Genomic DNA, 25,537 nt, shown 5'->3' with positions numbered 1-25,537 from the left:
TATTACATATACAGACTATGTTTTATAAATGGATGGGGTCTGAGGTCATGGATGATGAATTTATTGCAAGTTCTTTGGTGATGCATGATGTGATCAGGTTGCTCTCTGGAGTGTAATTCTTCACTTCTAATATGCACACTGATACCTATAGATTATAAATTAATTATAAATGAAAAATCAGCATTTCTAAAGTAATAATTAGATAAATGTATAGAGGGACTGAGACCTGTGAAATCAAAAACAGTCTAGAGGGAATGAGTGGCTGCAGACACCTTAAAATCAAAGGGTTTTTTAAGCACAGCAGGATCTATTTAAGAATCAAGTTGATTTATAAGTGAGATTCACAGATTATATAACCAGAATATTGTTTGCACAACTGTTATCCTCTGGTCAGCATTCTCCATCCACCCACTACCAACCATTACTGCAAGAAATGAGGAAGGGAAAATTACAGAAAGTAAGACAAGAAGACATGAGTCATTTTAGGTTCAGTAAAACACTGTGGACGTAGTGCTGGAAGAGAAAAATTAAACATAAAAAAACTATTTAAACAAGCTTTTGCTAAACAGAGTGGTACCAAAAAACCATCTTTAGTTTATTATGTTTTTGTTATTTAAAACTATTGCAGATGTGGCGTAAATATGACTCAGGAGGCAATGCTAGTACATATTTTCCAGTCATATTTTCCTGTGGCATGGAGCTAACTCCAAGACCAAGGTGTACTGCAGTAAACATCATCTTCCGTGCAAAGGTTTTATTACTATTTCTTGCAGTCTCACAATTGGATTTCAGACCTAAACTGTTTCCAGATTGTTTTTCTGGCATTTTCATGGAAGACAGAATCAACAGTAACTGAGAAGCTGCTTATGGTATGTACCTTACCTGGGTAACAAGGGAGAAGCAGCTTTTAGGTTAACACACTATCTCTTTCCTTTCCTTCTTGCTAGTGCAATTCCAAGAGTCTCCTATTCTCTTTGCTATCACCATCACTGTTTGGGGCATTTTTAAGTCTGTGCTGTCTTTAAATCATGCAAAATGTTTGGGGTCACTCTGACCTTGTCCTCTAAGGGTCACAGTCTAGGTCACAGCAAATACTGATACCAAGTAGATACTGAGAGCAGGTAAGACCAAATTTCCAGCCATGGAATAGTGATCTTTATACAAAACCAAAGCAGCAGCAATGGGAGCTTATTTTCAATGCAAAATTATCTAACCAAGGCATAAGGAGATTTCTTTTAAGAGTGCTCGTTCTTCATGTCCACACAATGGCAATGGCAGGATTCTTTGCTTCAATGTTATGAAAGACTGTCACTCTGCATTAGTTTTGCTGGCATTTCTGTGGTGTCCTCTGGGTGGTAGAATAAGACCATTGATTAATTTCAGAGAGGCCATCAAGCATCCTAGTGTACTGAAAATCAAGACATATATTTAGATGATCAGTCAGTATGTGATTCAGGAAACCCACTATTTCAGAAGGTAACTGATGGTAGGCAGATATTACCCAGAGCTAAGCCAGAAATTAGGTCTGCATTTAAATGACTTTTCTAATAATCTTTTGGTACACAATTTCAGTTTGTGTAATCTTATGCAATTACCTGAAATTCAGCATAATGCTGCAACTCAGTGATAATCACCCCAATCAAAATTAGCCTCCTGAACTTTGTTCAAGCAGCATTTAAAAGAGTTTTGGTCCTGTTTTTGTTGTAATACAACAAATGTTTAATGATTGATATGAATTAGATATCGCACAGACTAATTGCACAATTCTCTCTGGCTGGCACATGCATAGCAGTCCATATATTTAAACATAAACTTGTTTAAATTCTGTTTGCTGTCAGAGTTCAGTTACCAAGAACACAGTCCTGCAGTGAGTTAAGAATCAGAAAAAAGGGATGTGATCCCAACTCCGACACCTGTGCTTTTCAGAGTATAAATATTTTCCTTGGATAGAGGAAAGAACTGTGTAGCCAGAGAACGTACTTAAGGGAATAAATTTTAAGCTTCATTTATGTTCAGTTTAATGTTTCAATTTACAAACATGCTAACAAAGCCCCTGATCTCCAATATCTGCAGCTGGAAGTTTTCTTTCAGTATTGGAATACCCAGAGAAAGCAAGATGCACAAGTACAACAGATATGGGTCATCAGCTCCCTATCTATGAGACATCTTGGAAGGGAAGACTGTCTGAAGTTAAGTCTATGCTGTCTCTTGAGGAGAGTCCTCAAGACCACACCTTGAAGGTCTGAAGCATGTCCTCTGGAGCACTGAGAACACTGTGAACCAGCCTAAGTTTGCTGGGCTACAATATGGGCAGACACTCATGGTTGCTCCACAGGAACATGCAGAGGAAAGAGCAGAGAGTGTTATGGTTGCTGCAAAAACTACTAAAATGCCCTTGCAAGCTGAGCTACAAAATATGTTTTACTACACTGGCTGTGAAGCCGAAGCACAGGTCCTTAACTCAGATAGATGTATGATCCTGGTCCCTACTCTGTGAGAGTCTCTAAAGAATTTGGGATGTCTCTGACAACACTACCTTATTTAAATCATAAGTCAGTGACTGTGTGGAAGAAGGGTGAGGAGAGGAAGAAAGCAGTGTTTGAGAAGAAGCAGGGACCACCTGGGAACCAGATCAGAAGCCTTTAATGCTGCAGGCTTGTGCTGGAGAACAAAAACCAGGCATGAGTAAAATGCAATCATGTCACTTAAGACACAAATATACTTGGTAAGAAGGGAGATTTGATAAGCTGTGTTCATTTCCTTGTTCTATGACTGTTCATTCAGCGTTCAGTAGTTCAGCCATCACAGCCACAAACAAAAATAAAGGATACCAATCAAGTTTTATATATGGTATAGTTCATTCAGTTCAAAGCTGAAAATCAAAGTCCAGACCTGAAGAAAATGGGCAACATACGATTAGTGGAACCTGCAATTTTTCTGGAAATACATGAAGGACAAATTTTTCAGTACTTTGTAATAATTAGCCTTAAAGAAGTACTGATTCTTTTAGCCCAACAGCACTATAGTTTATTTCAATGTTAGGTTTATTGCAATGCTGCAAAAGTGCCTGTAAAAAAAATGCAGTTATATTTACCATGCACCAAACAGAGAGGCATTAACATTAGAACAAAAATGAGTAACGTCTTTAAAATTAATTTATGCAGTGTAACTGATGGAACTATTCAGTATGTTGTTTTCAGCTGAATCTAAAATTCTTTCAAGTGTTTGGAGAGTGTTAACTTTTGTTTAGAACATAGATATCTCATTCATTTTTGTCTACAAGCTATGTCATATTCACATCAGATTTTGTTTTGCCAAAAAGATATACATCATGACCTATATCAAAAAAGAACAATTTTCTGGCCACAAATATAAGCCATCAGACGAATTAATCAAAATAGTAAGCCAAGTGCTGGGTCCAAGATGACTCAAGCACTGATTGCTGTGGAAATAAAGTGAGAACTCCAGTTCTCAAGATTTTGGGACTGCAGAATGCTGTCTTTATCAAACAGACAGAATAATCTGTACTCCAGAAAAAGCAAAAAGTATGGGAAAATATTTCAGAGTATAGAATTTGGAAGGAAAGTTGTTGTCCAAACAGCACTGAATTGCAAAGTCTATAGGACTGAGACTAGAAAAATATAATGTCTGTGCATACATACATATATGTATATATATGTTTATACTTATAAGTTTACTAAATATCTGCAATGCAAATATAAAATGAATAATGAGCATGCATATATTACATATGCAGCTACAATACATCGTAAATTTATATTGATAATTTAAATATATGGAAAACCTCAGCAGCGTATCCCACAGCAATTTTAGCTCCTATTTAAAGGCCAACTAAGATATTTACCTGTTTTGCCTGCGCCTTCTCGTTGTGGCAGCTTCTCATTCACTGAACCTACAATTGGAAAAAGGAATTAACCAGAAAAATATTATTTTCAGTTCTAATATGCCATCTAGGAAACACAGTTCTGCGTTAATGATTCGTTTTTGTATATTACAGTAATAAATAGCAGCAAATTCTTCCTCACAAACCAAAGGTTTTAGCTTTGCCTGACCTCTACATTTGTGCACAATCTGCCAGACTCCACTTTTTGGCCAACACAAGACCTGAGGAAAAGGTAGCATTAAACACTACACAGACACAAGTCCAAGAACATGCTCATGTGCTGCAGGATGACCCTTTCCCTTCCCCACTGCCCCAGCAAGGACAGGTTCTGCAAGAAGGAACATCACCCCAGAACCACTCCTTTGTTGTCCCTCGTACAGGGCAGCTCTCTACCTCTGCTCAGTTTTGCCCTCACACCTTAGATGCTTTGAGGGGCTTTTTCAGCCTCTAGGCCAGGCCTAGCTCAGATTAAAAACTGTCCTTTTCTGTTTTAAAGGCCTCACACAAAACCTTGTGAAAATCCTATGGTGGTGTGGCAAAGTGTTTATGTCCTGGAGGGACACAGAACCTTAACCTGAGCCTGAGCCTGAGCTTGAGCTTGAGCTGGGCTCATGACTCATCCCCAGAGCTGTGGCCCATGGGAGAAGACACAGTAGAGGTGAGAAGGGAGTCAAGAAGATTATAAGAGATGGGCTTTCACAGCTTATTCTACCAGTCTGGACTCCAACTCAGCACAGAATCCAGCCTTACTTTCAAGCCATCAAAAAATGGAGAGTCCACTAATTTTCTTAGTAGTTTTTCAAGGGGGCACTTGTCCTTAGGATTTAAAAATAGAAATCCTTCCTTATTTCTTGCTTATGCACTATTTCCATATTTATGATTCTAATTACTAGACACTTAACAATTTATCTGTCTCTGCTGCATTGAAAACCACCTTTAAAAGTGGTATTTTTCTCTCTGAAGAGCAAGAGGGACTGATCAGATCTTAAAAACATGAAGTCTTTCCATTCTTAAAATACAGTCTCTTCTTACACACACCTGCTATAATTAAAAGAAAAAATACTGAAAAATATGTATAATATGTATGTGAAATAATTTAGTTGCTTTAATTTTCTTAATTTATTAAGTTATTAGAATAACTACGATGACTGTGTTTAAAAAAAAAAAAAAAAAAAACCAAAGGAAACCCAAACCTTGCAGCACAATACCTGTGTTCTAAAAGGACAATTTAAATAAGAGAACCCACTAAATCACAGGCCTTGCTTACCATGCTGAACTGATGGTTACTTCAGCAGGAAGTTTAGACAAGGAGTCTGCCAGAGAGGAGATGCCTGACATTACAAATCAGCCCTGCTGATTTTAAAGCCTCCATGAAAGAATACATGGCATTGCAGCCAAGATAGTAACCTACTGATGGATTCAACTCTTAATACAGCTTTATATATCCAATTTACAGCTTTATATATTCATATTAAAATATTCTTGTTTAGACTTGTCCTTTTATGACAATAGTATATTTTAATATATTTTCATTATATAATATTTGAATCACCAGAAATTGAATAAACTTAGTGATGCATCAGTATTAATTGAGGTAAGAAGAAAGTCACTATCATTATAGGAGTTATATCCAAGGGTGTTTGGGATAGCTTGTCCTACAAGGGCTCCAACACTAATCCATGTTGTTCACTCTGAAAAGGAGGCAGATTTTGCATTTATGCTGAAGCCAGAAGATCTGAGTTTTTGGTGCTTGGCTTGTTTTTGATAAAAGGCTCAGCTAGAACTCAAATAAGATGTTCCAGTGTTTGGAAGTACTACACACAAAATTACAGGTTTTTCTAATTGCACCAAATACCAGTGATCCAATCTTTCCTCAAATTTCATCCAGCTACTATTAACTCTGTAGTTTCTGAATTTCATTTTGGTTCACAGGCTTATAATTTCCTTTCAAACCCAGATACTTTAGGCCCGACTCTCAGTCACACAAGCATTTTAAACACACTTTACACTTGTGAGTAGAAATGATGTCTCAGCAGGGGGAATGTGTGTGATGAACTGCTACCCATACTCACTCTGCTCCATTTTGGCATTTTGGCACAAGTGTTGTCTCTCTATGAACATTAGAACTATTAGTATGAATTGAACTCAGTTTATACATAAGTAATTTAACACATTGGTGAAATTTATATAATATCCCCTATCTTAAACTAAAAGGAGAAAAATCTTTCCAGGTGCATTCACATTACTTCATCTATATGAGAAATGGTGAGAATGACTAAAGTCTGGGAGAATTGAATTTGATTGTTTTTTACCCTAGATTTTCATGAAAAATTAATGGATGGAGGAAGAGAATGGCATTAACTAGTACTAAAAACTAACATAATCCTGCCTAATCTAATTTCAGTAAGAAACTGGTCTAATTCCTTGAAAATCAGGTTTATCGGGCTAACAATTTTAATAGTCTTAAGAAGTCAATTTTCACATAATTTCCTAGAAAAGAAAACGTGTGCCATCATATAGATCCACCTGAAATTTTCAATTTATGCAGCATAAACTTTTCTTGTCTCCAAATTTGAGGTAAGGAGTTATTGAGTTTGTATCTTTTTTCTACCATTTCCTGAATATATTTAAGGTAGAAGCACTTCTAGCTGAAATTATGATACATTTGCAAGTTTTTAGGAAATAGTGCCCTCAGTATCAAGATGAATCCCACATTTTCAGCTAGGCAGGAAATGAAAACAATTTATAACTTATGTAAAAGTTAGGCAATGCAATTGGCTTCCAAGTTTTCAGTACACTGTAAGCAACCAAATCACCACATAAATAAATACCCTTATGGAATGATGAAAGATGAGGAGGGATATTAGATTCAGCACATTACATCAAGAGGAAGAATTTAGCACCATTCAAGCTTGTACACTTGCTTAGCCGTCTGTCTATTTATGATTCTGATCTTTTTTTTTTTTAAAGGCAGACATAGTCATGTCTTAGTTTATTGCAAACCCTACAATTCTAGCCTACAATACAATTTCACTCAATTGCATCTGAGGCACAATAAAACTTCCAGAGAATGTGATGTGAGTTTTGTGGGTTTTGATTTTAGCATATCCATTTTCTATAATTTTGATCATATGGGACTAGGCTATTAAAAAAAAAAAATGTGAAAGCCTATTTTTATCTCGTTTAGATAATGATTTCTGATCTCCTACTAGAGAATATTTGATATATAATCACTGAATCACATCAGGGAAGGTAAACTCCCCCTACTATTCCTATCTCACCTATGGTTGTGTCTGACTGTGTATGTATAGGTAAAGAACTACGTATGAGGACTAAATATCTAGATAATTCAAGGATGAATATTTTTCTCCAGCTAATGAAAACAATTTAATGGAAACTTTAAAAGTTCATTGCCTTTCCAAATATATTTTTTGCATCATATTATCAGACCACAATACTGTACTGGAAGAGTTCTGAATTTCTAAAGGTACTTGTATTTTGGCCATAAAATATGATCATGCCATCTTAGCCAAAAGGGAGCAAAACTCCTTCACAGAAGAAAAAAATTTGTCTCCATACCTCTGCAATCTCACTGGCAGAAGCCCAGTATATTTAATAGGGCATAAACCCTCTACAATAGGCAAAGACTCCATCTTCCAATGATAATATAACACCTGCTTCTCAACTTCTGCCCCATTTCTCAGGACTGCCTGCCAATGGAATTTCTGTAGTTCCCTGCAGTGCTGATAACAGAGATGGAGAGTTGTAAAAATGTCCTTTTTTATGTCTGGTGCTCTTTAGTGAAAGTACTGGGAGACATTACTAATTTTTAAGGATCTTTCTTTTTAATGCCATCATGGGAATGTGTTTGATTTGCTGTCCCTCTCACCATTGCTCCTGCAATAGTGAACACTATTTTCATAGAGTGGAACAGCATTTTGAGATTTATCATGCATGTCTTAGCAGTACCAAATGTTCATGTGGGAAAAACTGAAAAGGGTGGAATAAGAGCCTCTTTCAGGTAAAGATATAGTAATTAAAGCAAAGGTTTACATAAAACAGTTGGAAAGTCCTGCATTTTTTAATGCTGCTTATGATCCTCATCCTTCCATATCTTGAGTCTCTTGCACAAAAGGCCGCTTAAATAAGAGCAACAAGAACAAGTCAATGAGCAAAAAATGGCTCAGACAACTGTTGTTGATACATAAAAAATAGGTATAGGACACCTCTTGGACCTGAGATAACCTTAGGAAACACTATGTTATTCAGCTAACCAACCATAACAGTTAGGGAAATGTAGAGGTTGTTTTGCACATCCAGTATCACACAGTAAATGGGAAGCATGGATAGGGGTTGGAATTGCTAAACCAAACTCCTGACTGCCCATCCTAAATTTTGCTTTGTATTTCCTCTATTCAAATTCAAGTTCTTCCAGACTGCCATGTTCTTCTTTCTTATTTCTGGGCATTCATCAATGATAGTTCCACTGGGGGGAAATGAAAGGCAAGAAATTATCCCATATTTTCAGAACAGCACAGTTGATCAGAAATGTATTTGAACCTGTTCTTCAGCTGCTGAAAAACTAACCTAGAACTGAAAATTAATATAATATTTCCATTAAAGCAAAAAAATTTCATACATTCCATGGTGGCACATTACCTGTAAGAAAATCATTAGAAAAGCATCTTAATTGTCTGTACAAATTTTCCTCTAAAGCAAAAAAGTGGCAAAAGTGATCTTGGGAGAAAAAGGTATGGTACAGACAAACTTAGAAATTTGTACAAATGACTTTGAAATACCTATAGAATACAAGGAAGCAGTGAGAATAAAGAAACATGCTGGTGTCAGGAGATCTGCCTGCATATCAGAAATAGCATGGAAATTCCTGCATCAAGGGTAGCAAGACAGAAGGCTAACAAGGGACAACAGTATCGGCAAAAATGGTATCTCTGTAATACTAGTTGAAACAGGAATATATCTACACAACTTCAGTTGACCTACTGAAGTTTTGATTATAATTCCTGTGCATAGTTGTACTAAATAAAAAAGCACAAAAGGGAATAAATAGTAATCTGGAAAACATCAACACTCTTGTGAGGGAAAAAAAAAAACCCCAACTCTCTTATCCTAAACAGATGGCAATTTTGAATATATACTTGGAAATGTGAGAAAGATGCAGTTGCACATCAGACTTTCATTTTGCAATAAACGAACTAAGTTTTGCTTTATTATATCCCATAACTTTCTGAGAAAATCTGTAGCTGCCTTCTCTGTTGAATGAGAAGGTTTCTCCAGATCTCTCAAAACTGAGTCCTTAGCCAATACCGCTGCAAAATCCCCTAGCATTTCAAGTCTTCCTTCCAAACTCTGCTGTGCTGGACTTCTTTCCTGAGGGACAAAGGAGAAGTGATGAACAGCAAAGTATGAGAACACTGATGCAAGGGGATGAAAGCTGCAGAGATAATCCCACAGGGTCTCATAACTGAAAAATTACCCACAGTCTTTCCATGGATCAAAACCGACTCTGAATACTCACCTGAGCCCTGGAGCAGTTTATTTATCTCTGAGCTACTAAATTCAAATTGAGTGCTATTATGACCTTCACCCTAGCATTTCATTAAAAACAATTTCCCTTCCCACCCCTCCAAAAATGAGCTGAAGCAGTCTGGCAGTTTGTCTGCTAGGCATGTGACTACACCTTTGAGAGGAACTAGGCTTAGGTTCCTGAGTGATACAAAATAATTCTCATATTAATTGATTAATTTTCTAAGAACTACACTGCAGTTTCTCCTCAGTAATACCAGTACAAATACAAAAAAATGAAAATATAGCAAATAATTCAACAACATTTTGAGCCAAAATAGTGCCAGGTGTTATAAGACACCTGACAAACAATTATTTATTTAACTTTCAGCATAACCCTTTTTTCACTGATGTCAGTGAAAGGACAGGCAGGAAGGATATAAATGGAGAATATAAAAATGGATTTTGCAGAGAAAGAAACAAAGGTGCACTCTCAGAGAAGCCCTGGCTATGGACATGTAAAAATAGCTCTACTCAAAATTACACTGGAGAACAAAAGTGCTGTCCTAGCCAGGGCATCATAGAACCACTGAATGGTTTGCAAGAGACTTTAAAGTTCATCTCATTCCAAACCCCTTGCCACAGGCAGGGACACTTTCCACTAGACCAGATTACTTAGACCCCTATCCAACCCCTCCTTGAGCATTTCCAGGGATGGCATATCCACAACTAAAGAAGACACATCCATGTGTCTTCTGAAGATGCAGATCAGTCATAAATGATAATGGCACTAAAATGAAAATGAATGCACATTTTCTCCTATTTTAAGGTTTCTGAATATTTTATATTCTTTTTCACAATTGAGTCTTATTTCACAGTGACTTTTCAGACTGGATTAAAAGGAATATTTTGAAGAGTATTATTTCTGGATAAAGTTCACCTACAGGCAAGATGTGGAAAGATTCTGTAAGTCATTTTAACTAGAAAGACCTTAAAAATAAAAATAACTTTCTATAAACTTTGCTGAAACTTCTGCAGTGATCTCTTCCTTTCTCCATCTATCTATTAAAAAGATCAGTGTTGTGCTTGAATGATTGAAGTAGACATGGACAGATAAATTCCCTGATTCACTTTCTTTTTCAGCCTTGTTCACATTACAGGACTGTGAAAAAGCTGTTCCTTCTACTTTCTGACAGAGAATGGTGCTGCAGCACAAATAGTTACATAATAGATAGAGTGTGCAAATATTTGTAGAGCTATTTCTGTACAATTCCCTCAACCTCAATTGGCGTGAACAGTGATTCTGACCACCATTTATACACTTGGGATTTGTATTTATCATCAGTTAATGAAATAGGGTCAGAAGCAAACCTCTGAAAAACAGAACCTGTTAATTGTCCTGATGAAAGACAAAAGGCAGCATGCAAGGCAATAAGTTTGATTTGCCAGTTAATTTCTGCAGGCAATTTTTTTCATTTTGTTCTTAATGCTTTTATTTTATTATTTGTCCTCTGGATTTGGTCATTTGTAGAATGTACTGTGGGAGTTTTTTCATTGGGCTAAGTTACAAATGGGCATTCACACTATGTTGTTTTTTTTTTCCTGTACTCTAAATATTGAATTATCAAAAAATGCAAATTCCTCTGAAATGTTTTTGCAATGAGTTTTTGTGCAAAACAGTTTATAACATAAAGTGCTATATCATAAAACATAAAGTGCTATATCAGCAATTCAGTTACCTAGCTTCATATATGGACACATAAATATGGTATGAATGACCACTACAGAAAGCCTTCAATAGCTAGATTAATGTACAAATAAAGTAGATGGATCCCAGAATCACAGGGAGGCTTAAGGTGGCAGTGACCTCAGACTTCATGCACAGCTGCATGAAAAGCTAGACCAACTTTCTCAGAGCCTCATCCAGCTGAATTTTACCAAACCCCAAGGATGGGGCATCCACAGCTTCCACCACCACCTGTTTCTGGGCTGAGCCACTCTTCTAGTGAAAACTTCTTTTACTTAAGTCGATCAGATGCCACAGATAAATGGCTGTTTATGACATATCATCATAACGGAGCCAGACAAACAAGATTTACCTGGGCAGCGGGGAGTTTTGTGGGCCACAGCAGTACCGCTGATAGGACGGCCATTGGGAGTGACACACCAGCAGTATCCAGTGTAACTATGGCACTGAACCTGTCAGAAACAACAAGAACCGTGTGCAGCTTGTCAGACACGTGCCTGTTATCCCACAGCATTTGTGGCACATGAGTACAGAAACTTATCCAGTAAACTGTATTGGCAAAACCTAGAACAATAAACCACAATGGGCCCATCTCAGTCCTATATATGATTTTTTAGCATAAAGCATATTTCAGGCTAAATGTAGTAGGTTCTTCAGAATCAAATGGAAGAGAAAACTGTTGAACTATATGGTTGTTTACACTTTGTCTTAGATAAGTGAGGTGCAGGTGTTATAAAAACTTCACAAGGAAGTTCCTCAAGGGACACGTAAACTGTTCCTGAAACAAGAAATCCTGAGATTTTTCCCACATAGAGAACGTATTGTTCCACCCACTGAAGGAGCAGGACAGAGTGCTTCTGCCAGCATTATTCATATCCCAAGATGTCAGAAAGGAAGCTCTTGGAATTTTGCTTAAAAACCAATTGCATTATATTTTCTAAGGGCCAATATCACTTGCCTCAACATGCTTAAAAAAAATTGTCCTCTGCACAACTCCAGGACCTAAATGTAGTACAGAGGGGACAGAAGGGGATCGTGATTGGAATATACACCTCAGGATAAGCTTCTAACTGTGTTCCTTCTGAATTCTGTCATTTAAGTAAATTAGTCTCAGACCACATGCTTGTGAAGAAATTCAGCAGAGAATAATGAAGGATTCTGTATGATTCATTATTTAGTACTTAAGATATGGATTCCAGTCACAAGATTTCTGGTTCAAATCAGAAACAGATCACAAATTCCAAGCAATTTACCATCTGATGAGTATTCAGGGGGCTACAAGAATTACTCAGCTGCCTCATCCTAGAAGAACAGGGAGTGTATTACATGAACAGTGGTAATGTTTGGCTCCTTTGCTGGCCAACTGTGAAAGAGAGAACAAGGATTCAACACATAACACAGATTTTCCTTCCTTTTTTTTTTTTGTTTGACGTGTTGGTACAAATTACATTTAATTTTGAAATTCAATTTCCTTTCATTACATTTGTCTCTTTTTCATCCTTTTCAAACAGACATACTCTGACCTTCCAATCATGCAAGACGCTAAATGAAAAATTTTCAACCTGACTGTATGTGCCATCATCATTGCATTCGGGGATAAAGACTTGTTGAAATTCTTTGCGAGCTTGTTCTTGGGTGTACTTCCTCTCAGCCACACATCTGGAAACATCTAGAGAAAAGGAAAAGTTCAGTCAGTTGGATGATGCATTATGAAAAAAAGATAGATGATCATCTATATTATGAAAAAGACAACCCTGAGACTCATGCAAAGAGAATCAGAATTTTAATAGGTGAAAATGTACAACCAACTTGCATTATTTTTAGGGAAGAAAACCAATGCAGGACAATAACTTCTGGACAATAAACCATAACTGGAAAATGAAATTGAGAGATGCCTGGACAGACAAACTTTCTGTTCTAAATGCCACCAAGGAGTAGAAGCCCAAACAGAACTTTTCCTCTCAATTTAACACAGCAATAGCTGCCACACTGCACACCACAATATTATTTCAGAGATGGTGGCAGCAGCAGCTTTCTGGGAGTTCAGGAAAGGCAAAGGAGGCAGCAGGAGCACAGCTGCCTTGTACTTCCTACTTACTGCAGCTAGGCAGCAACTTCAGGTGTGACTACAGATGTCACCACCAGGCTGATTTAAAAAAAAAAAAAAAATATATATATAAAAAATTAAATAATAATTTTGGACATGAATGATTCATATTATGTTAAAATTTAATGTGACATTTTATGATTTAAGCATGGGACATCAAGTCTACCAGATGGTCTTTTTTGTCCACTGTGGGGTCTCTGGCACCATCTCCTTCATTACTTGGTATTGGTCTCCATCCAAGAGACCAAACAGCAAACCAGACAGCTTTAATTCAATGGAGTTTCTATTGTCTAACAAACTATGTTGTCTACTACATATACTTTATTTCAGTTATGCAGCCAAGAGCTTAAAAAACACACAAAACATAAGCTGTTGTACCTTTTACACTACAAATTTTAGCATGTTGCTGATGCAGAATCAGAACTTCAGAATCTGCTTGAGCTAAGCAATTTCAGGAAAAATGAGAATACCAGGCAAGCTTAAGGTAGTATTAATGACTTCAAGATGTGACCTCAACATCTGAATTAAAATTATTTCAAACATACGAGCAAAGAAATTTGCTGCTTCTGATCCCTGTTTGGTTTAAAGACTGTTTGACAGAAAGTGGTTACTCCCATTTTAAGGCTAAAACTGTCCAGTGATTACCTGTGAGACAGCGGTGTTGTGGTGATTCATTAATGCTTGTGCAGCTCTTCAAAAGCATGGGAACAGCTTTTCTAGTCCATGCAAGGTGCAAATTAAACAGAATCTGAACAGTGAATCAACAGCCCTTGACAGAAGTTTGCATTCCTAGGAGCACACAGGTGAGCCAGCTGAATTCCCAGACCCCAAACACCCTCTCTGTGCCAGTATGATCCAGACACACATTCACAGAACCAGCCTAGAAACTTAGTGGAATGGCAGAAGTTTCTTTTTACAGGGTAAATCCTTCACTTGTCACTTCCACTGAGGTTTGGATAACTCACTTGGCAATATTAGCATTAAAAAATCCCTTCAAGTGCTAGGCAATCTGGTGTGGAAGTGTAGCATAATGAGGACAGAAACTTGTCCTCAGCATCTGAATTCTGAAAACAAAATTGGGGCCCCTTAATTCTATTCTTCCTATTTCTCTCCTGATCTTGGATTCATGTGCACTAGTTTTGTGTGTTACTTTACTCTTCTCAAAGGAGCACTATGAGAGTTCATGCTGCTAATATGCCCCAAATACAAATAGTTTCACTTTGAAAAACTATGTTTCAGTCTTAGCATCATTAATTGTATTATGCTGTTTCTGGAGGAATACTTAGAGATGAAATGATAACTGAAAGGAACAGAGAAGTTCAAGCATCCAGAAATGTGAGAAAGAAAAATAATAAGGAACTGAATTAATTTGTACTATGGCACTTTAATAGTTTTTTTTCCTCCAAGGGAGAAGTATAGTCAGTGCAGCTCAGGTAAAATCTGTTAGTATGTGCACTGCCAAAGATTTTTTGGGGGGGGGGAGGGGGCAGGAAAGAGAAACATTTTAAGAAATCTTTGGTGTCGTAAGCATTCTTCTGAGCATGGTTTGGTTTTACAGTGCTTAATAACATGTGGTTTTAATGTAGCTAGTATTTTAACTGAAAATAAATCACTCCTTTGTTGGACCTCTGTCCTCGTTTTTCTAGAATGACATGTGGTTTAAATGTCTAAAAGGAAAAGTGATATAAATTCCATCACATAAGGTCTCTGGTATAGAACCAGCAGAGTTGTAAATTATCTTCAATAGTTAAATTATCATAAAAATATGCCAAGAAGAGAAGTTCTCCAAAATTGTTCCTAAACAGCCTGATGCTCTAAAGGCCTCCTATTTGTGGATGATTTAATATGCTTTAAAATCAACAGTCACCAAATCTATTAGAATATAAAATTCACATTTGAAGTCTTATTTTGCAATATATAATCATGGAAACATTTTAAACCTTGGACATTACTGAGCTTCAGTATATATACAAAATAAAACCATAAGGAATATCTTTTATCAAGTTAATAATCTGAAAGTGTGTAAAGTCAAAATATTATTTCCAGTTCTGGTTTTTATTTTTTTATTTTGCTGAGATATTACTGCAGCAGAATAATTATGACATAGAGTTGAGGTCCAAACCTGACAGAAGAAATATAATCAGGTATCAAGATAAAAAAAAGAAATATAAAAACATTCACACTCAGAATATTAATGACCATTAAATTGTTCATTCAGAAGAGCTAAGTTCCTTCCAAATAAAAAAGAGATCATTGAAGAGAAAATAAATTAAAATATTTTCTATAAATTTGTAAGATTATCTGCCTCTGTACCCTGGTTGCAATGCCTTCAAAATCTGTTCCATAACTTTCAGAAATATTTCCAAAGAAAAAAAATTCAAGACACTTTAGGGCTATACATTTATGCAAAATAACAGCTGAAAAAGGATGAAAAAATTATTTCCCGATATGACTGGAAGAAAGGCTGAAACATGATCTCACATCAAAATATCAGACAAGAGATAGTTGTAAGGAAACCTTGCAGCTCCTAACATGCATAAATAAGCAATGGGTGACATCCTAACCCATAGGGAGAAAATCCTTCAACGTGGCCATTGCTCATGACCATTCAGCAAAGGAAGATCTGAGATTCACTGTACAAAGTCTCCTTTTACTGCACCCAGATAATTCTTGTCTACAGTCTCCTCTGTGCATCTTGTAGAAGTGCAGGTAATGCTTCACATAAAACTCAAATTAATAGGATGAGTCTAGAATTATGTGGTTTGCCAGAATTTAGTATACATAAATGAATAAATAAATAAATAAATAGATACATCTAAGGGGATGGGTAAATGTAAAGTCTCTGACACACAGAGTCAACCTTGCTATTTATCCAGGACAAGAGTCATTCAGATCAGGATGGTTATTCAATCAGGATGATTATTTTGAAATGAAGACCAAGAATGAAAGGTGATAGGACTGACCCAGTACCTTTGTGCTGATTAATCAGCCCACACCTTTTGACTTTTCAGCATTGCCCCTGACAAAAGCAGGCTAAAGTCTTATGAAGTGAGCTTTGTCCCTCTGGTGATAAACCTGAGAGCAGAGGGGACTCTGAGGCTGCAAGGTTTTGGAAGGATGAGAAGCACTGTATAATGCAGCAAAGCTTTTTTGGTTTTGGTTTTGTTGGTTTTTGGGGGTTTTTTTGGGGTTTTTTGGGGTTTTTTTTGTTTGTTTTTTTTGTTTTTGTTTTTGTTGGGTTTTTATTTTGTTTGTTGTTTTGGGTTTTTTTTAAATCTGTTTTTGTTTAAATTTTTGGAACTTTCTCGTGGGGGCTTGAAGGGGCTTGAAACTGTTGTAAGTTTCTTACTAGAATTCCCACTATACTTTATTTCTCTTCCTAACTAAGGCATTAGTAAGGAAGCCAGCAGGCTCAAGCTGGATTCTGGTATATGACCTGATGGAAAGGCCATTATGTTCTGAGACCTGTTAAAATCTGGCTGAAATGCAGCCTAATTTGCCTATAGTCATACAATGAGAAGAACTAATTTTGCAGATATGCATGTCCAGCTATAATTTGGAATTGTGTCAATGACTAACTCATTGAGACTTTATCCTCTCAACTGCAGGTAAATGGGCTTTTACATCCCATAACCTTGCGGGAAATTGGAAAAAAAATCTCCTGGCATAGAAATTGAGCATGATTTTACCTTAACTCAGCTCACTGGGACTTTGTTAGCTGCCAAACTGGATTGGTACAAGGCTCATTGCATTTTAGCACTGTATGTTGGCCAATGTGTGGATTGTGGATGTACCTCTGTGACTTAGCACCAGGACTGCAAAAGCAACCAGAGGTTTAATAAGATGAACACATCTTGAGATGTACAACAGAAAAAAAAAATGAATGTATGAGAATAGACAGAAATACAAAGAACTTAAGAGGATACAGAGTTGTAGCTGTTTGGGCAGGTCTTTCTGAATTGCCCTAGTGACAAATCTGACTTCCAGTAGAGACCAGTGACCAGAAAGCACAAACAAAATAAAAAGCCTTCTTAATTCTGATCTAAGTTTCTCTGTCCAACAGGGAAAACCTTCACCTATGAAGTGGTGCCACGACATTGCTGCAAGAACTTCCTGAGAAAGCACTGAAGTCAACAGGAAATTCTGGAAATAGAGTTAACCTCACAAACAGCACCAGCCTGACTTGGAACTAATCTCATTTTATGCTTTATTTCCAACAGTACAGCTCTGAAAACACTGAGCTTTAGGGAAAACACATCCAACAACTTCAACTCTGCTGGCTAATCCTTGAATAATATATCAAACAGAGGGAAGTTTATTACTGCAAAGTAGAAGTTTATCATTATAACAATGACACAAACTCCTCAAGGGTGTAAACACCATCTCTAAGGTGATATTCAGTACAATTGATTTACAGGCATTTTGGGGCTCTACAGGGAGTTCTAACCCAGATTCTCTCATGGAAAAATAAACAGCTTGCCAAAAGTATGGATAAATCTCTTGCAAAAATTTCAATTTAGCTCATCCAGTATTTCTTGGTTTGCTATGTATCACAGTAAGAATAAAAATACCTTTCTCAGTCCAATACACGGAGCAAACGTTGCTTGCTTTGCAAGACATTATTGTGTTTGACAAAACCTTGTTATTTATTTATGCAAAAAATACACTTCATCCTTTACTTATTTATTTTATTATAGATGGAATATTCTGTTGAACATATCAGAAACATTTACTACTTTAGAAAAACTATATATAAAGTGGTTAATCATTTGAAGATTTCCTTGAGAGCTTCCCACAGAGAGTCAACTGTTCTTACACTAAACAGAAATCTTTTCTAAAGTCACATAGATGTGAAATACAGACCTAGTGTAGACACACATAATCCAAAGACCTTTCACTGTTTCCCTTTGCACCTCTATTTTGCCAGAATACCTGTGTACACTTGTCCTTAAACTTAGAAGCATGCAGAGCAACAAGTTGTTTCAAGTTAGCCGTTCACCTGAGCACTTCACTGAATTGTCCTACAAACCAGAATTTATTTCTGCTTCTGTGCTTCTTTCCCACTGCTGTACCTTTTTGGTAACTGGTAGTGATATTATAAAAGTCAAACAGTATTTGCAGTTAATTTAGCACAAAAATTTTATTCGGGGCACAAGACACCACTTGATTTATATGGAATAAACAATTCATGAAAATTTCCCATTATATTTGACCTAGGTCAATGTATATTGATTGTGTCTAACAGCAAAGCAGATCAAAAGCTGTAGCCTCTAGTGATAGCAAACACGTAGCAAACTATACATGCTGAAAGTATCAGTTTTAAAGATGTGGAGATATTAGCCTCTTGGGTTGGAAAGGATGACAGCACAGACATTTAGCCTGACACAACCATAAAATAATGACTTGCTGCTTCGTGACAAGAGCTGGCCAACTCTTTCACTATTTATTTTTATAGCTGCTTTCTGGATTCAAACAAAACAGCAGAGCAATCTCAGCCCAAACTCTCCTCTATTGGCATCTAACAGACAGAGCCAGGCAGTGTGAGGTTTCTTTGTTGTTTTATTGTCGCTTTTGCTTTTGCTATTTTCCCCTACATTTAGCAACCACACCACCATTTAGATATCTAAGCTCTAAGATAAAATAAGGAATGCTGTGCTGGATTCCCTCATGGCACACTATTTCAATTTGCTAACAGTCGCATTTGGAGAGATGCAGTTTGATTAGAACTGAATCAAATACTTCAATAAAAACTAAAGCAACAGCTTTCTGATTTTTTAGATGCCAAAGACAACACTGGCTTTCTGAGAAGAGCCGAAATTTGAGAGTTTGGAGAAGTCTATTTTGCTAATTCTTGCACTGAAATCTGAGAAGATTTGCACAGGTTTGTGGTTCTTAGTCTTTGGTGCAGTATTATTGCTTTCACACTCTCCACTTCTTTTAGGACCTTCATTTTTATATGACTGTAACTAAAACTAAAAACACAAGAGCAGAAATTAAAACTCCACAATAAACACAGAAAAATATTACTTTCAAATCAAATTGTTGCATTGATATTTGATTTTATGAAGACCTATTTTTTGTGCATAAGAATTCCCTTACATGCCCTATTTCTGTGCAGTCTGGCTTCAGCAAATTCTGGTTGGAGAAATATTATCAAAAAAATTTGATAATTTTAAAAAGAGGTAAACTCTATCTCCAGAAAACTGTGGATACTATCCCAGTGTTACTTGTCCTGTGTTCTAAGTACCACTAGATACATTTAAAAGAGCAAAGATTATTCCACAAAAATATTCCAAACGTACTTAAAACTTCATTCATTTCCATTAAATACTAGAAAGTATAATCAGAAGACAACTCCCCTGGTTTTAAGAGATAACATAATTTGTAACTTCTATGTGTAGATACCTTTTTCACCATGTTGTATATTTTGTTTCTCACCACTTTTAATACAGTGGCTTGATGTGTAACATCTTGACACATAATATAAATGAAGACTCAAAACAAAAATGGGATCGGGGCTGACAAGTATTTGTATCAGAATTGCCAGCATCAGAATCTGGAAATTTGCAGTCATCCTACGGATTAAACACAGTGAGAAAATGTGTCTGAAAAAGGAGGAGACAGGTCCTACCTGAAGGTATTTTAAGACAAAAATGTGCCATATAATAAATTTTTCTCCTGTAAGGTTTATTTTTAATAATCCCAAAGTTAGTACTACTTCTCAATATACTCTTTTAAAATATGTTTTTGAAATAATGAAAACACATGCACAATTCCTTCCCTTCCAAAATCCTCTTTTAAAATTTGTTTTTGAAATAATGAAAACACAAGCACAATTCCCTCCCTTCCCCCGCCCCCCCCCCCCTTAAAGATGAGAAGAAAAAAGAAAAGGGAGAGGTGAAAAGGGAGAGCTGAGGACATGTGAAAATTGTCCTGTTTTCAATGTACAGTCTGTGCAAGGTCTCACTCTGTTCAGTTTTATTTTTAAGACTGACACCTTGGTCCAGTCCCACTTTCACTCATTTCAATTAGAAAAAGAACCATACCTACTTGTTTCTTTTTTCTCTCCCCAAAAGAAACATCTTGGGAGTGTGTTCTACTACCCAAACACATCCCACAGGGCTGCCTTCCAGGCAGCAGGTGCACTGGCCAAGCCATGGTCCCTGCCCACACTGAGCTAAGGGACATGCTCAGGCACTGCCAGCACATGTCAAGCTCACGCCTGCCTGGCTCACAGGCAAACCTGAGCTGGATGGCAGCCTCCATGGGAATTCTAGAAAAGGTGTGCACTCAGAAACCACATCCAGCATTTACAACCCAGTTCTCTAGCTAATAAGCAAGAGTAATGTGTCTCCAAATTATGCTTGGATTCATTAATTACAGGACCAAGATTAACTTGTGGTCTCAAAACAACTACTGCCCAGCAATGCCTGCATTCTCTGCACAAAGGGAATAATCCTATTAACATGTTTATCCAAATGCAGACATTTCAATTTCTGTAAGAATGCTTTTAATCCATTCATTAACTCATTGTAATCACAGTTTAAATGAGTGAAACTCTTCACTATTCCTGAAAGCCCTAATTTAAAGAAACAAATGCTGAGCATTTTCTTCTTTAAGGAAAGAAAATTGTAAAATACTTGTTTTATGAGAAATTTCACTCATATTTTGATGTGCTTTGGTTCTTTATGTGACTTGTGAGAATTAAGATATTACATTTTGTTATATCTATAATAGCTCATAAAAGAAAAGCATTTTTAAACAGTGAGTCTCTTTAAAATACTATAACTGAATTAAACTAAACATAACCTACCTAGGGTTTTCAACCAAGAAAGGGGGTCTACATAGCTACAGAATAGCAGTGACCCTTCTCCGTGTGATGGCTCTCCTTAGTGTACTCACAAAGCAGTAATTCACTGTTGGGGCTACATCTGCAAATACTGAATATGTAGTCAGTGTTATACAGATTAAATTCCAAACACCTCAGAAATTAAATATCTCTATGTAAAGCTCCTACATTGCCATTTTTAGAAAGGATGACTCAGAGATTTGTGCAAGTCCAGATCAGCAGCTGCTTATACACCCAGGTTGCTGTTACCTGATGATAATGAAGAAACGAAATGTGATGTGAGCCGGTAATGGAGACTTTATAGTGATGGACAATTCGTATAAAACCTCCAGCCATTAGAGAAGTCATATTTTAGTGAAGTACTGGTAGAGAAGCCACAAAATCCAAGTGCCCCAGATGGGATATTTTAAGAACTCTGTCAGGGTAGACATATGCTGGCAAGATACATACAAATTTTTTTTCACTGATCACGATATCAGAATACCAAATATTATTATTGAGCCACTTGCTTAATACACACAGAATATTAGTCTCCAGGGTCCCAATTATGGGCCAGGTACATTCACTTAAAAACAAACTGAGAAATGAAATTAGTATTTTTAATGCTATTTAGGAAACAAAAAGCTAAACAGAAAAAGAAAGTAAACAAAAAGCTGAACAGTCTTAAACCTGTAAAAGAAGGCATCTCTGCATGCTGCCTGCTGGGAACAGTCCTTGGCCCATCTCTTCCCTGAGCCACATAGATTGAGTCCTCTGGAGAGCACAGCTGGCCAGTGACCAAAGCACAACAGGGAGCATTTATCACCTTACCTGCCTGGTGCTCATACTGTATCCTTACATTATTTAATTAATTTGTGCAGACATAGTATCTGTTTCTTTCTGAGGAGTTTAAAAGCGATTATATATTGCTTTTCCACTTCTTGCATATTTTATTCCTTTGGCTATGCTGGGCCAGATTTACTGTGAAGCATTTGTGTGTGCATGTGGTTGATGCCCATCACAGGTGATATTTTAACAGTCTTAACTGTTAAACAACACAAGTAGTATTTCTCAGCTGTCAACATACATTTATTTATTAGATTCGTAATCTCACTGCACAGTAAATGTCTGTGTTAAACAAGTGGCAAACATCCAAAACTTTGGAATTAAGAGTTTGTTTGGAAAAGTCTCCAAAAATAAGAATGTTCATCTACGGTGTACACAGATTATTTGAAATCTTAGAAACTCCAAAAAAAGGCTGAAAATTTTATAAGATTTTTAACTTCTTATAGCATTTCCAAGCTTAGAAATGGATTCCAGCAAAGGCTGGAAGTGGACTTAAAATTATAAAAAAACCCCCCATACAATTAATGTCTTCCAAAAAAAGACTAACAGAACAGTCTATTTTGATGCTTGTTTTCTTAAAGGTGGGCTGTCTTTCAGAAATGAGAATAAGGTTTAGGGTTCTTTCATTTTCAGATTTGTTTAAACTGTTTTGATCTCTGCTGCAGTCATCAGGAACTAGAACAGAAGTACAAGGGTAAAAATGTTTAAATGCTGCCATTTAGCTGTGACCTTTTAAGATCTAGGATATAAAAATTGTTTCCTTCACAATGTTAAAGAATTGCCTAGGCTAAGCACTCTTGCTGTGAATGAAACTTGAATTAGAAAGGAAACCAGCACACACAGAAGAAACCATCCCTTTGTACTTGTTAGTATTTAATTGTTCAAAACCAAATAGATGAGAAAAATGTTGAGAATGGGTGAGAAAGAGAAAAAAAAAGAGTCAACATAAATTTGCTTTTCAAAGGAAAAAAGAAACTAAGAAAGCAGACATCAATCTGGTAGTCATTCAAAATTCCTTATGGGTGTAAAAAGAAATCACAATTCTGAATATCTAAACAAGAAATGATGGACTCAAAATTATTCCAAAAGGCTGTCAACATAAACTGTCAACGTCTTCAGATTTCTACTGAATAGACTGAATGAAACAAAGAGATAGTCATCATTAAATTAATTTAAATGGTACGTGGAAATATTTTGTTTTTAGAGAAGATTTTTGTGAGGTGAATAAGGATTTTTTTTGAAAGACAGGAGGAGATAGTCATAAGATTGCCTTTTTTGATCCATGGTGGATGATTATTATGGCACAGATTTAAAGTTGTGAAGTCTACACCAGGAATCACCTCTGTTCTCCCTTCACCTCTTTTCATTCACATGAAAACATGCATATTTTTTACCCTTTTACCTGCAAGCTCAAAACTTGTTTCAAAACAATGCTTTAATGGCAAATTAGGGTGGCTGTCTATGTTTTCAGGGGTACAGTCAAACATTTCCAAAACGATCTGTTTTCATTCCTACATAGAATGAAAATAAATTCTGAAACCTTGAAAGTTACTCTCTAATGAAACATCATTTTTTGGTTAGCCCTACTAAAATAACCCTCTGCTTTTTGATCAAGCATCACCTGCAACAACAAAGTTTACCACTCAAAAGCAATTGGCTCAAAAGGTCTTAATCAGAGCACTTCCTTGGCTCTATCAGAATGTTTGATGTGACTATCAGAACTAGCCATAGCAATGATAAAACTGAAACAGCAGCTAGGCCAATGAGTCATCTTCTTCTTCTTTAAAACTTGTTTTTACAGCTTGAAATATTTCTGATGATCACAGCCATAAGTAGGAATAAAGACACTGGTCACTTAAAAGTTTAAAACTGCTTTACTGAATAAGAAATACCATGAAAACCTAAAATTAAAAGAGCACTCATCTCTTGCTGATACTGACTAAGTGCATTATTGGCAAATATCTGCCAATCAAAAGAAAAAACATTTGATTGAAGAGAACATGATGAGTACCTGCTATCAGCAATATTTAAGGTGCCTAAGGTGTCTAATTCCAATTCTACAATTCTACTGTATGCATTAATAAATAACCAGCAAATGAGTACTTCTCCAAATTGCAGCTATTGACTGCAGAAAAATTTGACAGCACCAATGAGGAAACCTTCAGTAAAGCAATTCTCATCTTAATGAAGAAAATTTCTTGCAGATTACTTTTTCAATATGGTATAAAAAACAATAAAGAAAAACACTCAAAACTAATTTCCATAAAGCTCTAATGTATAAAACAAACAAATACCAAGTGCACAGTATTTGTCTCTGGCATTCATGAGTGTAACAAAAGATTTGGCTCAGGTAGCTCCATTATGTTAACCTTGCTCACCAGAGTAAACAGATCCATCATGTAGTACAATGGTTTAGTATGAAAGGGCTGAAGAATGAGGATACTGTTTCATCCAGGCAGAAGATGAGACAGAATGACTCTTTGAAGCAGTCTTGATGCTTCAGAGGTTTGCAGGAGCTAATGGAGAGAGATGATGTAGAAAATTGCCTCCTACAGGTTGAATTGGTATAGTCCCTGGGGTTTTCTTTCTCTCTCCCCCTACCTCCCCTCCCTGCCACTCTCTTTAGGACCAAGGGAAAAGTAGATCTTTATGACCACTGCTAATCTTACATTTTAGAAAGATCACTGTAATGGGAATCACCCTACACTTCAGTAAGGAACTGCATTGTCTATTACCATGCTGCTCTAAAATTTAAAAGATTTAACTGCAAATATTTTGTTGGTCTGCATGTCACTGAAGTTCTCTAAGCAGAGATCAGAAGTAAAGGAGTGGATGCTATAGGCAGGAATGGCCTGTGAGGGCTCTATGGATATGCATTTTTTTTGGTTTTTGCTTTTTCTCACTCAACTCACCCTACCATCACCAGCCTCGCCACACTACATGATTGCAGTTAGGAAATACAAGACTTAAATTGACCATCTCAAACTCAAAATACCAAATTTTACTAGATAGGAAACCTTGCAAGATAACTATAACTATTTTAAGAGTTTCTCTGAACCTGCCAGTGATATGGCCCTTCCAAACAAGGACCTGGCCATGCAATTGCCTTAATAGTGACTTACTGAAAAATAGAGGGATTTGGGAGTCACAATTTTGATGAAGGCTCAAGACTAATTTATCTAGAATATTCTTATAGAAATAACAGATTTCACCCACTTCCTTTTAGAAAACTCTTCAAGTCCAGTACTCCTGGTTTTCAATTCACAGACATTTCAAACACTATTTCAGGGTCTATTATTTTTCATTATGGTCAACAGAAACTTTGATTTTCTCACCTTTGCAGTTGCCTCGGTAGGCTATTTCCAGCTGAGGGTCTTTGCATTTTGCTCGTTGGAACTCACACCGGGACAGAAAAGTTCTTCCATCAGATGCACAGAGTGATTTCTGAGGGGAACCGGCACAGTCCAGGCTGCATTCTCTGTCTTTGTCTTGGTCCACTCTCAAAAACTAGGGGAAAAAAAATTAATGCTGTAGGAATGCTATTCCTGTATGAAAACTGCCCTGTGATCTCCTTCCCCAGCA

At 36.6% G+C, this 25,537-nt stretch overlaps 1 protein-coding gene across 4 annotated transcripts in view; it reads right to left on the bottom strand.

Moving 5' to 3' along the window:
* Positions 1-25,537, bottom strand: part of SMOC2 (SPARC related modular calcium binding 2) — a 140,512-nt gene that overhangs the window by 69,610 nt on the left and 45,365 nt on the right. For all 4 annotated transcript variants that reach the window (XM_039707716.1, XM_039707718.1, XM_039707715.1 and 1 more), the window contains exons 2-5: positions 25,291-25,462; positions 12,737-12,843; positions 11,527-11,626; positions 3,866-3,913 (exon numbers count right to left, since the gene is read on the bottom strand). In XM_039707716.1, coding sequence (XP_039563650.1) covers positions 3,866-3,913; positions 11,527-11,626; positions 12,737-12,843; positions 25,291-25,462 — 427 coding nt within the window. The remainder of the gene's footprint in view (positions 1-3,865; positions 3,914-11,526; positions 11,627-12,736; positions 12,844-25,290; positions 25,463-25,537) is intronic.

This window comes from Passer montanus, unplaced genomic scaffold (genome assembly GCF_014805655.1).
Source record: "Passer montanus isolate IOZ18808 unplaced genomic scaffold, ASM1480565v1 scaffold2, whole genome shotgun sequence".
In the NCBI taxonomy this organism is placed as follows: domain Eukaryota; kingdom Metazoa; phylum Chordata; class Aves; order Passeriformes; family Passeridae; genus Passer; species Passer montanus.
The sequence above is the reverse complement of the archived record's forward strand: the minus strand, read 5'-3'. Positions and strand labels throughout refer to the sequence as shown.